This window comes from Musca vetustissima, unplaced genomic scaffold (assembly GCF_032173495.1).
Source record: "Musca vetustissima isolate MV318-11 ecotype Yass unplaced genomic scaffold, APGP_CSIRO_Mvet_v1 utg169603, whole genome shotgun sequence".
In the NCBI taxonomy this organism is placed as follows: Eukaryota; Metazoa; Arthropoda; class Insecta; order Diptera; family Muscidae; genus Musca; species Musca vetustissima.
The window spans coordinates 1-14,699 of NW_026873786.1; the positions used below are offsets into that span (position 1 = coordinate 1).

The following is a 14,699-nucleotide window of genomic DNA, read 5'->3' on the forward strand; positions in this document are numbered from 1 at the left end:
AGGTTTGGTAAAGTATTACGATGTGAAAACCATGTCTCAAATTGGCTATGGAATTCGCTTCAAAATTAACTCTCTGCATTTACACAATGGGCTGAGGCTGGAGACGTCGTCGTCGTTTTTTATAGTGGACCTCTCTGTCGTGGAAACGACACCCAGGTCTTTTGGGTCTTTAGTACCTCGTATTTTTATCCACATTTGTGTTTTCCAATTTTTCTTTTACAAATACATAATTAAAAGCTGGGGTCACAGGCTATGTAAAAAATATTTGTTTTCAAAATGTTCAAAATTTTGAAACTTGACCTAAAAGGAATAATAATTTCTAAAGCAGATCGTATTTATATGTATGTACTGTTGTATTAAATTTATATTCAAGTATATTTTCATGATGGTGGTTTAATATAATCTATAAATATATAAAAAACATAGATTTTTTAAAAACAGTTTTCTTTATTGGGCTTACAATTTCATAAAAAAGCTATATTTAAATGTATAGTATAGTATTTTGTTATAAATAACGATTATAAACGGCCATTAATATGAATGCACCCAGTCCTAATATTGTCATCGTGTTCTTATGATTTATTAACGATTCACCACTATTGCACAAATCACCTTGACAAAAACACATATAGACTTTTTTATAATTGTAAATTGTATTGGCGCATCGATCCTGATTGTCATCGGGTCCACGCTGTACGCACATACGTTGTATGGCCTGATCGTAATCTGTAAAACAATAAAGGGAGACATGGGATTACAAGTTATTAATATAAAAAAATCTTATAAGACAGTTTGAACTATAGAGGAAATATATGTGAATATTGTAGCTAACAAATGATAAACTTGAAATTGAAACATTTAGGGAAACACTGGCTATCGTAAACTGTATATAACAACCTTATCTTCACATGACTAAACAAACAAATGCATTCTAAATGCATGCAAGAAATAAATAATCTTAAAAGTATTTTTTTTTTGTTCGTTCCCACGCCTCTCAATCCTGCTCTGCGACCGAGGAGACTACCTTCCTATACATAGGGAGCGCGTCCGGATTATGGCGGTTTAGTATCAGCCGGCAAAAATGACAACTGCTACTTAAAAATCAGGGACTACTGTTTCCATGTCAAGTATATAATATTGTGTATGTTATTATAAATTACACATAAAGACCTCAGTAAACCGGGTCAAAGTTACGAATTATTCAAGAAAGGACAAAAAATTAATTCTCCCGTAAGAAATGGTGAATAAATCAGGCCTCATAGCAATTTAATAATAAATACTGCTATTAACATAAAGAGCACATACTTTCATAAGGTGGAAGTAATTGAGATGGTAAAAATTCGAAACTGAACTTGAACTGACTCAATTTTATCAGAGTGAAATTTATAAAATGGATTCCAAAGAATGCAAAACTTATTCGAGGACAGGACGAACTGTACTAACAAATATTTTTTTTAGTAACATAAGGGTAATAGAGCTCTATCTGTGCATTTTGGCATTACATAGTCTTTAGATACATACCATCAACAGCATAAGTACCACCGCCTTCGATTACTTTACCACACCAGCCGGATGCACATGGTATTGCCGTAACGCCAGATTCTTTTTCCACATCAGTGGCATTGAATGTGAAAGGATCCTTACAACTGCCTAATTCTCCACGGGAACGACATTGAAAACAACGTCGAAGTAATGCTGAAATAAAATAAAACAAATGTTAAAATTAAATTTTCAAAATTAAGGTCAGTTGACACTCTATTTAAAGATGGCCAAACATCTATTACTTGTGTATTTACAGATCGCAAACATAAACTACATGAAAACGATCATGTCCTGGTTAACTAACACATGAGGGGTGGAATCCCAAAGTGTTTGTTCTTGAGAATAAGAATCCACAAAGTCGGACTGTTGTTTGTGGTTTATGGTCCGGCGAGGTTAGAAAGTAATTCGGACTGAAGTAGATGGGAAGAAGGTCTTCTATGATCTAATACAACTCCTAGGTATGTGCGTTTGGGGTTCCAATTGAAACTGGAACAAGAGTACAGGTCGCATTTATAATCCGATTTGGATGGAATTTGGTACAGCTCAGTTGTTTGGCCCAAAGACGAGCTCTATTGAAATTGGGGAAATATATATTTTCGTCCGATTATATGTAAATGGTGCACCAAAGTCCCTATATATATATATAACTAAGTTTGGAAGATATAATAAGATGTGCAAAGTTTGAATGAAATCGAATATTCCCTTCGAGAGATATCTTGTGCCCTAGCCAACTAGACAGTTGGACATTTGTAAATGGACTCCAAATTTTCGGAAACGGATTTGGCCTAAAACCAATATTTCGATGAGCAACATTTTCACCGTATCAAAGTGTATATACCCTCATTAGCCATAAGGTTGAGGCTATAAGAATTATACTTGGAATCTAGTTGGATGTGTGTCCCTAGATTTTTATTATAACTTGCATTTATAACTCGATTTAAACCAAGCTTAGTTGTATGGACACATTATCCGGTTGATCGGGTAGAGGTACTAAGATTGGAGGACCATTCGAAGGCCCATATCATGGACTACTTTGATAATATAATTAAATTTTTGTAATCACGACGTCAGTCGCTTTAAATTTAAATTGACTATGAGAATTTTAACAAGTGAAAAAAGCGTTAAGTTCGGCCGGACCGAACTTTGTATACCCTCCACCATAGGTATACTAACAGATACTAGCATCGAAAATATAGGGTACATACCCAAAAGTGGACCTATACCGAAAATTCAATGTACACAAAATAAAAATTTCAGCAATTTTTAATGGATTTTTTCCTAAAAACCCCAGAAAGTGGTTCGAGATAACTATTATAATATAAAAAGGGGGTTATATGGGGGCTAGCCCTAAAAGGGGTGAATATTAATAATTTTTGGTAGGGAGATTTGGTACCATATACGACTACAAAATACCAAATTTCAGTGAATTCGGTTGAAAAACGCGCTCAAGAACCTCAAAATACCGAAATTTGGGGGGGTACCCTTATATGGGAGCTATACCCTAACTTGGACCGATAAAGCCCATCTTCGAACTTGATCAGCTTGCACACAAAAGACTCTATGCAAAATTTTGGCGATCTATCTTAATTCGAGGCTAGAGTGATCAAGAATATATACACTTTATGGGGTCATTTCCGAGTTACAAACTCCATACTATGGTGGAGGGTATAAAAAGCAGGGATAATACAAGAGCCCATCGGTACTTTGGCCATAAGGCTGAGGCTATAAGAATTATATTTGGAATCGAGTTGGATGTGTTCCCTAATTTTGTATTATAACTCACATTTAAAGCCCGATATAAACCAAGCTTGGTTGTATGGACACAATATACGGTCGATCGGGTAGACGTACTAACATTGTAGGTTTATATCATGGACTACTTTGATAATATAATAAAATTTTTGTAATCATGACCGCTTTAAATTGAAATTGACTATGAGAATTTTAAAAAGCAGGGGGAGTACGAGGGCCCAGCTGTACTTTGGAGGTCCATATGCCCGGAAGAATGAATTTGACTTGTTCCATTAAAAGTTCTAACCGTCTAGGAAATACACTGAATAACTCAATATCCCTGTTGATATGAATTATACCAAAATAAATTAAAGGCACCGCAAGGTATATTGTTTTTTGTTATCTAAAAAATATACAATTTAATCATATTCGATAATTTGAAAAAATCATAAAAATATTTTTTATCTTTTATAATATTCTGTTTCCATTGCCAAATTCCAATACAAGATTCTTTGACATTTTCAATATGTGACTGGTTATTTGCAGAATCATAACATAATAGCATTTAAAAACAAGTATCACACCTTTATTAAAAAAACAACAAATTTTATAGGAGTGTATGTGACACGGTTTACACTCTTGGGTTCTTTTGCTTAGTGGGACTTTCCACACAGACAGTGCAGAGGAAATGAGAAGTTAATCATTCGACGACATTGAGGTTACTCTTGGGACTGACACAATAACAATTTACTACTACTTCTTCTTTTTTCGTTACTCACAGTTATACAAAGAAAAGTCAGCGGAATGACGAATAAAATAAACCCATAACAGTTAGTTATATTATCTTCTAAAAACTCACAAATAACAACAACAATTAAAACACAACCTGGTACCACCGTTCCAAATATTTCATTTAGCCAACAAACTCTCCGTACAGCACCTACAATACCACACAACAATTCACTTTTCTTTCATTTTACACAAATATTTGTATATATGTATGTACATTTGTATGAAATAGTAAGTACGTACATACATACGTCAATGTCTGTTTAATAGTTGGCTATGAAACAAAAGACTTCAATAAGACACGAACTCGATTACTTGTTGACCACTTTCCACAATGTTTTCAGATTTCGTCGGTTTTGTTTTTTAGGATTTTCTTCGCACTTACCATCCGAGGAATTAAATAAACTTAACAAAATTATTATCACAGTTATTTGAACACTAAATTTGAGCATTTTTGTTGTAGATTTTGTATTTATGCACTATTTTTGCTGCTAAATTTTATTTTCCCATTAATCCGTTTGTGCAGAGTGGCAAATAAACATTTCTTGAACTTGTTCGATTGACAACTAAGAAAAGGTTTCGGTAATGCCACATCTTTAATAAATTGTAAGGTTGATTAGTGTTGCCAACACATATTAATTGACAATGTTATAACTGTTCACCGGTAGATGGTAGTTAAGGGGAATTGGTAACATTTGAATTGTGTGATTTGCCAACCTTAGTAAAAACTGTGTTATCGACATTCATAGGAGAGTTTCTGTGATAACAATATTAATTTGCCAACCTTAGTAAAAACTGTGTTATCGACATTCATAGGAGAGTTTCTGTGATAACAATATTAAATTGGGGAATATATTTGAAAATAAAAGCGTCTTCGATAAATTCATGTGTTTAATGTTCAACGTTCAAGCGTAGATGTCGCATTATGAACAATGGAGTATGTATCAGAAAATAATGATATTAGTTCTACTTTAATAAATCAAAGGTAGGTGATTTATGGTCGCGTTTAAAGTATGAACAATATTGAGTTCCTATGTTACTGTAGGTTGCGATGGTTTTGAATGTCTAAAATCAAATTGAGTTGTTTTTAATTTCTTATGCAGAAGGTGCATATATTAAGATGTGCAATATATGTTACCTATTTTTATTTTTTTTTACAAAAATATTGACCGATATGGATAATACTCTACCACAAAATAGTAAAAAAAATAATTGTAAAAATAATTCTATGTCTATCACTATGTCTGTATTTTGACAAATTCAAATTACGCTTTTTTTGAAAATAAGTAAAGAATTTGTTGAGACAATCTATAACATAACACTAAATGTTGGGAGCCATATTTTTTCTGAGCATTGTTTGCCGCGGGGTAAGGCAGGGAAGGCTATAGTTTCGGATCACGCCACTGTTCCCTTAGTTTTTTGTTGGGATATTCTCCCCAGAAGCTATTGCTTCTATACAAAACACCTTTCATACCCGAATGTCTTTTGTAACAAAGCGAAGTACTTAGCTGACCAACGATATAAACTGCATGAGGTTAACAAGGCATTTACAAACAATACCACACCTTTCCCACTGTTGTGTGTTGTCACATCGCGACAAATTCACACAACGACTTCGTTGGTGTTGCTAGTATACAGCAACAAACCAAACAGTTTAACCGTGCCTGCGTCTACATCTTCAGTAGTGTTGGCGGTTTATTTGGGATACCATTTGTATTTGTACTGAAGTTGTAGATGCAGGCACGGTTAAACTGTTTGGTTTGTTGCTGTATACTAGCAACACCAACAAAGTCGTTGTGTGCATTTGTCGCGATGTTACAACACACAACAGTGGGAAAGGTGGTCTATCCATCCACCTAGATCCTCGTGCAGACTAGGAGAATTTCTGGAAAATCGTCACTACTGTTGCCGCTCGCTATATACCTCCTGAACGAATACTAAATTTCCGTACGATCTCAGAAGACCCAAGGCTGACCGGACGAAGAGGAGAGTGATAATATCAACCCCTAATTTGTCGTTTACAACCCACATAATTAATGAAGCATGGAAGGTAGGTAGCGTGGTCCCGCTATTGAAGCCTGGCAAGGATGATGATTTCACTTCTGGCGCCAGTAGATTATATACTTAAGCCACTACTCTCCTAACGAAGATAAACAGTTTTCCTGTAGCCCAACACCAAATGGATACATAGTTCTACAACAGCATTGCACACCATTTCCACACATATTGGCAGATGACTGAACGATAATAGTTCTCTACCAATATGTGTGGAACTGAGTGGTGGCCCTTGACCTTTCAAAGGCCTTCGTTAGGTCCAGGGCCAAAACGACTGTTCAAGTATGTATTAAAACCCAACTTCCGGCTGTGTTTGAAATGTTTTATAATAAACGATATGATGTCAGACGGAACAGATTCTGACCACCCAAGTAAATGTGTTTAATGTGCCTCTTGTAAATAAACAATGTATTTAGGGTGTCCTATATTTCATCCTATCCGTTCTTCGTCCTTTCATTACTGGTTTAATAGGAACTCGAAATGTTCAATTAAAGATACATCGATTGGAAAATGCAGCAGCATCTTTAAATGTGGGCTATCTCAAAACATACACATATATTGGCAGTTGTCAGTCAGTAGGTCCTTTTTCCTCTTAGAACTGGTAATACTAAAATACAGTAAATTTTAATGTGGCTTAAACCTATAAAATACTATAAGTGGTTCAGCGCGCTTATATGGATGCTATGATGAAAATTTGACTAAGGCCTTTTAAATATAGACGTAATCTATATATAGGGACATTATGAAAACACAAATCTATATTGAAAAATTTCTGCCTGCTGGTGTCTTAAAGCTTAACCCTAGGATTTTCAAATAACAGCCATTTTGATTAGACATCTGGCTAAAACCTTCAAATAGTGTTAGGTTTTGGCAAATGACGTGACAAACGGTGTAACAAATTTTACAAATTTTTTTATCATTTCTCATCTCTACAATGTTAATATATATTTAAATATAATAGAAGAAATACAATAATATTATTCATGATGAGATTATAAGTCATCAACATATCGATGACAATTTTATAAAATACATTGAAGTGATGATTGGGTCTTTGTTCCCTTAATACAAGCAGAAACATACATACATACGAACATGTAAATATATGAAGTATGTATAATAGGACTTATTTCCCATTGCCATACCCACTTGCCATTACAATCATCATCATATAATTATATGCAAATGGAATTGCTTCCTTTTTATTATGTGATGACATTGCATAACGATATCAGCTGTAAAAGAATGAAGATGGCTGATGGAGATAAAGCGACGAATGAACTACTAACGAACAAATGGCTGGATGGATGCTTGTCGGGAATGGATAGATAGATGGATGGATGAATGACTGACTGAATGGTTGAATATGACATTTTAAATGTAATATATTGCTTAATTTACAACTCCCATTATTTTGCAATAATAAAATGCGAGAAAATATTCATGTATACATACTTATTTCTGCATACAGATGTATATACATACATATTTACTGATATAAATAGCATTTCTGTAGCTTCAAAGATGATTGGATTTGGCATCATTTTTATTAGTATTAAATTTTAATTTTATTACTTAATAAATTCAATTTAAATAACTAAAAATAATTAATGTATTCCTATTTTTGCTAAGAAGAATTTACATATTGTTGTAAACTAGTTGTAGAGGCAATTTCATTATCTAATTTAATTATATAAATTTTGACATCAACAAGTAAGAAGGCCATGGAATCCATTCAAGTTATTATGAGAAATATTTTCAGAATAATTATTTTTATAAAGAAAATAAATATAATTGCGATGGAATTTATCACGGCGTATTTCACTGGTCCAAAGATTGAAACAGAGGCAGATTTAGATATACATAGCACGCATATATATTTTCGAAAATGGTACATCGATTGTCCGAAGTAAATGGCGTGTATCAAGATGGCTGAAAATCGGCTGACGAACGCACTTCTCATTGAGGTCGTATCGCTGGCAACGTAAGTACTTCGATTTGTCACAAGAGGCATTTGGGTATGAAAGGTTTTTTGTTAAGAAGCAATAAATAGCTTCTGGGGAGAATATCCTACAAAAAAACTAAGGGAGCTGATGAGGATCAGTAGCGAGATCCGAATCTATAGTCTTCCCTGTCTTACCCCTCGGCGGACAATGCTAGGTCCCGTATATAATATCGATCGATTTCATATAAATGACCAATTGACCCGCAAAATTTCATTTTCAGACTAGCGGGTTTTGTTCAAATCGTTTGATTAGCAAATCTACCAACCAACAAGTAAAAACGTTCTTAATTTCGGTCGGGGCCGAACTTTTTACGTCATTCACCACGTGATGAACATTAACAAGTAAAAAAGCGTTAAGTTCGGCCGGGCTGAACTTTGGATACCCTCCACCATAGAAATACTGAAACATTTTTTTAATGAAAACATAGCGAACATACATATAACGACAATTCTCCTAATAGATTGTTGTAAACCAAATAGAAAATTCAGCATTGGGGGTTTTCCTAAAATCTCAAAACTCTAAAATGTTGACATATATTATTAACGCATGGTACGGTGAAACATGTGTATAAAATCCAGAAAATACTCCAATTTAGAGGGCAATATTATATATGAGGCATACTAAAGCGGGACCAATATTGACAAATTTGTGTAGGAATTAGCAACTACTTGGCGTTTTTATTATATAAGGTGTTAGGCCTAATTAAGGGCCGATGTAGCTCAAGTTCCAAGCTAAAATTTTAGTTTTGAATCCCAATAACGTCCATCACCCTAAATATTAAATAGGTAGGATGTTTTATATAGGACCTGGTCCAAAATACGAATCGATACAGTTAATTTTCAAACCTCACGTTTAAGTTTTTATGTCGGTATCCTCCGAGAGAAAAATTATTATAACATATGGCTAAATCGACTAAATCGTTTTAGAATTCCATACTATGTGGGGTATGAACTGAAAATTTCGTCTACCGAATATTCCCCCTACTATGGTGGAATACATCTATATGGGATAACCCCAACACACCGAAAAAATCAGCTAACTATTTTTAAACTAAAAGGGGGTGAATATTAATCATTTTTGGTAGGGAGATTTGTTACCATATACGACTACAAAATACCAAATTACAGCGAATTCGGTTGAAACCCGTGCTCAAGAACCCCAAAATACCGAAAATTGGAGGGTACCCTTATATGGGGGCTACCCGAAAAAATGGACCTATATTTATAATTTTTAGTGAAGAGATTTGCTACGCAATAAGAACTCAAAGTACCAAATTTCAACGAATTCGGTTGAAAAACGGACTCATGAACCCCAAAATACCGAAAATTGGGGGTACCTATATATGAGGGCTACCCGAAAAAAGGACCTATATTTATAATTTTTTGTGGAGATATTTGATACACAATAGGAACTCAAAGTACTAAATTACAGCCAATTCGGTGAAAAAATCAGGTCAAACCCCCCAAAACCTGAATATTGGGAGGTACCGTTATATGGGGGCTACCATAAAAAGTGGACCTATATTTATAATTTTTAGTGGAGAAATGTGGTATCCGAAAAGAACACATTTTACCAAATTTCAGCGAAAAGCGGGCCCAAAATACTGAAAATTTGGGGCTAACCTTATATGGGAGCTATGCCTAAACGTGGACCGATATAGCCCATCTGCGAACTTGACCTGCCTTCAGACAAAAGACGACTCTATGCAAAATGTTGGCGTTCTATCTCAATTCGTTTAGACGCTTGAGTGATTACAACAGACAGACGTACATGCTTAAATCGTCATAGAATTTTACGCTAATCACGAATATATACACTTTATAGGGTCGGAAATGATTATTTCGATGCGTTACAAACGGAAAAACAAAACTAATATACCCTCCATATTATGGTGGAGGGTATAAAAATTCCTTAAGTCGATCGGTACATTTATATTGGAACTATGTTATTGCGTTCTGTGGTAGTAGCGAATACCGAATTAGGGGTTGAATTTTATGTGGGGATTACTTTGTTCTATATAGACAATTTTCCGCACAAAATTTGTTTTTTATAAATAAATAATAAATTAAATAAAAACATTCAAAATACCTGCATAGTAAGGCTACCCTTTATAAGGAGGCAATGGCACCACATTGATTTATATTTATCATTTTCTACATAAGCCACATCGGCCGAATATGTGGCTATCGTTAGAGCACTCCAGCATTGAAATGTGAATAAATCGTTTGTGTCTTGTACCATCGCTCGTTACCGTGATACTGGCAGCGTAGCCTGACGTCAAGAAAGTAGACGGAAGAAAACAGTAACATCAGCAGATATGGTTCGAAAAGTAAAGAAGAGACTTGATCGAAACCCGCGTCGCAGTAGCCGCAAGATGGCTCGTGAGCTGAACATATCACAATATTCCATTTGGCAAATATTGAAAAATGTAATTCCAAAAACCACATCAGAAAGAAAATAGACTCAAAAGAGCTAACGAGTTGCTTCGCTTGGCCGAAAGTGGTGAACTGCCGAATTTGGTTTTCTCCGATGAGAAAACATTCGTTGTCCAGCAGCTTGTAAACAAACAATATGATCATGTTTACTTGCCAAAGAGGTCAGCTGAAAATGTGCACCTTCGGTTGACCACCAGAACTCAAGCGCCGGCTATGGTGTTGGTGTGGACAGCCATAACTGCCGATGATCGATCTCCGCTATTATTAATCGACCGTGGCATCAGAATAAATGCCGAATATTATCGCAAAAATATTGTGGAGGGTGTATTAAATCCTTGGGTATGCAAACATTTTGGCCGCAGACCTTGGACATTCCAACAGGGCTCAGCACCATCGCACTTAGCACTTGCCACCCAAGAATGACTACAAAATGAGGTTTCCAGCGCACAATGACCACCAAAATCTCCGAATACCAATCCGTTGGACTATTGTGTCTGAAGTATTTTGGAAAGCAAGGTTGGCACCAAAAATATTAAAGTGTCGATCACCTTAATCAAGCGCTTCACCGGGAATTGGCCAAAATACCGCAGAGCAACGTTCGGGCAGCGTGTGACGGTTTCATTGGCCGTTTGAAGGCCATAATTCTTGGCAAAGGTGACACACCCGAAGAAATCTAAACTTATTCTGAAATTTGATGCTATTTCCAACATTTTTGATTTCAATAAAATTTAAAAAAAATGTAAAAATTATGGCGTTTGACTGCAGTTTTTTTTATCTCACCCTGCATAGACAATTACAGCTAATTAGGTTGAAGCACGTGTTCACAATCCCTAAAATTTTCTAAAAGGTGAACCAATATTGATCATTTTTAGTAGGAAGATTAGAGACCCCATGAGAACAATTTGGTTAAAATGTGCCCAAAACCTTCCAAAATACCGAAAAATTAGGGTTACTATTATGTAAGGGCAATTCGGAAACATGGCGAATGTTGATACTTTTTGGTAGGGCATTTTCTACTCAATGAGTATCTAAAATATTAAATTACTCCCAAATTGGTTGAAATCCGTTCTCAAGCTGCCCAAAATAACGATTTTGGGGTGCTGTGTTATATTTGGGGCTTCCCTTAAAGCTGGGCCAATATTGATATTTTTTAGTAGGAATATATCGAATATTGGGGGTACACCGTTATATGGGGGCTACACCGACACATAAGTCAATATTGATAATTTTTCTTAGGCAAATCTGATACCAAAAATACCAATTTACAACTGATTCTGTTGAAAAAAGTACCTAAAACCCCTTAAATACCGATTAATAGGGGGTAGCGCTATATGGTGGTCTACCCTAAAAAGTAGACCAATATTGATAATTTTCGGTAGGAAGATTTGCTACCCAATGATAACCAAACGAAACAAATTACATCCAATTCGGTTGAAAAACGTGTCCAAATTTTACATAATATCGAATATTTCAGGGTACCGTTATATGGGGGCTATACCAAAACGACCGATATATTATACCATTTGCAATAACAACCATCCTAGCAGTATAGCAATTTCAGGGCAAAATTTTAGGGCTCTATCTCAAATGTTGCGATTTATATCGTCATTTAAACAGACAGACGGTCTACTTTTTATGATAACTCCGATATAACGGTACCCGGTATTCGGTATTTTTGGCACGTCTTTTAACGGAGTTTGCTCTATTTTGGGTTTCATTGGGAGTCAAATCTTCCTACAAAAATGTATGAAGCTACAATGAGGGTATAAAAAGTTCAGCCCGGCTAAATTTAAGAACGTTTTTTTGATCTTTTGTGCGTGAGGTATCAGAAGAAATTTCTTTACTGGATTTTCCCGTTCATTTGTGGGTCATGAACGATTGATTCATGACCCGATTGATTCATATAAGTAAACAATTTGCATATTCATATAAGTAAACAATTTGCATATTTCCTATTTTGTGAGTGTTTCCTAAGGGCCTATAAATCATCTAAGGTTAGGGTAGAGTTGATAATAATAATAACCCGGTTTTTGTATCCGTTTTAATTAATCGATTTATCCTATTTCACATTTCAACGCAAATAACATCGTTAGTCGCACATTTTCCACCAAGAGGCTTTTTATTCAACTGGAATCGGAAATATCAATATTAACCATGGACGCTATAAAAAAAGCGTGGACCTATAGATCCCTTTTTGCAAAACCTCACATCGTATGAGTGCATGAATATGCAAAATTTCAAAGCTCTATATTAAATACTGTGTCTCTACCGTGTATTCAACATATAGAGATGAAAAAATCGCAATTGAATTTAAAAGGGTTCCATCTTATTGGTAGAATATCTAAAGGAAGTCAATGAAAACTTTGATATCTTATAAATAAGTTCTCAATACAAAATTTTGTTCTAAATCATAAAAAACACAATTTCGCATAAAAATTAAAAAAACACACACAATTTCAATAAATTGGTTATGGTCAAATGAACAAATATGCCTCTATATCCCATCAAGAATAGTCCCATAAATTACCCACAATTCATAACAAATTATTGTAAAACATTTGTCAATTACAAGGATTTGGAACAACAAATTGTATTTTAAATTGGAAAACAACATTTTTTCCATTTTCGTTATCGAAATGTGAAAATGACTTACACTCACATATACATGAATACAGCATTCATGAATACTTAATGTAAGTTCCTGTTTCGTTTTACATGACCCCTTTCACAGGCCGTGGGGGACAAGCCTGACAGAAGCCAATCAAAAATTGTGTATTGTTTCATAAATTCCCAATCCATGAATATTAACTAACTAAGCAACAACAACATCATCGTTGTCATCATCATCACCAGCAACGCCACAAACATACAACTACTACTACTTACATGGCAATGGGAAAGCATATTGCTCTGTTTACAATCTGGCACCAGGCAATCCATCCATCCAACCAAATAGCCAACCATCTATGTAAGCTTTAAGGGAAAACATAATTTTCCAGTTATGATTACGACAATATGCAGATACTTGTCGAAATGGAGACAATCAAATGATGAGGACGATGATGATGGTGAGAATGTGTGTGTGTGTAGGGCCAATATAAAATCTCTGCTAAAGGCAGAAAGGGCAAAGGCATTTTTACAATTTTACACTTAGGTCTCCAAAGGGATTTACTTACACACAAACACACGCACACACACACAGCATTTCAGGGCACATGCGTTCATGTAAATTTTCCAACACCATCAACGAAATGATGGGGGACTGATGGAATGAAATGACAGAGGAAATGGAAAAATATGATTTGATTTGAATAAAAACCTATTAAAATGAAATGAACGAAAACACTTCAACGCTTCAGCACCTCCAGGATTTCTATCGCTCACTTGCTGTCTCCATTTTTCCTCTGGCCGGGATATGGGACTGGGAAATTGTAGTTGTCAGCGTCAGAGTAATATGGTAATCATAATTCAGATAATGATGATTGGTTGATGATGTACACTTGAGTGAATTATAAGCAAATCTAAGTGACACAAACGACAGCAGCAACAACAACAACTCCTACTACATTTCTAAATCCTTACGAGGGTGTTTTTAGTATGAAATTGCTTCAAAGTAGTTATTACTGCATAAGAAATAGCATGGAAATGAAGATTTATGAAAGGCAATTTCATTTTTTTGATCTGATGGTATTTCTAAAATTCAATTTAGATACCGGGTCACTGCACTCTTTGAAAGCAGTCTGAGAGACAAAAGAATATTTTTTGAAGAAAAACAGAAGTCAGGATTTTTAAAGATTTTTTTTAAGAACCTGCAGAAGCGAGAATTTCAAAAAATATTTGTTCAAGGACCAACAAAGGCGTGGATTTTCAAAAGAATTTTTTTTCAAGGACCAACAAAGGCGTGGATTTTTAAAAGAATATTTTTGCAAGGACCAACAAAGGCGTGGATTTTTAAAAGAATATTTTTGCAAGGACCAACAAAGGCGTGGATTTTTAAAAGAATATTTTTGCAAGGACCAACAAAGGCGTGGATTTTTAAAAGAATATTTTTGCAAGGACCAACAAAGGCGTGGATTTTTAAATGAATATTTTTGCAAGGACCAACAAAGGCGTGGATTTTTTAAAGAATATTTTTTCAAGG

At 35.0% G+C, this 14,699-nt stretch overlaps 1 protein-coding gene across 1 annotated transcript; it reads right to left on the reverse strand.

The window, feature by feature from the left end:
- Positions 1–505: 505 nt before the first annotated feature.
- LOC133328081 (uncharacterized) lies at positions 506–4,518 on the reverse strand. Its single transcript, XM_061536631.1, has 3 exons — positions 4,448–4,518; positions 1,522–1,695; positions 506–726 (listed from the first exon to the last, which is right to left on the reverse strand). Exons 1-3 carry the CDS (start codon positions 4,512–4,514, stop codon positions 506–508), a joined length of 462 nt encoding a protein of 153 aa, XP_061392615.1. The 5' UTR covers positions 4,515–4,518.
- Between the last annotated feature and the right edge of the window lie 10,181 nt (positions 4,519–14,699).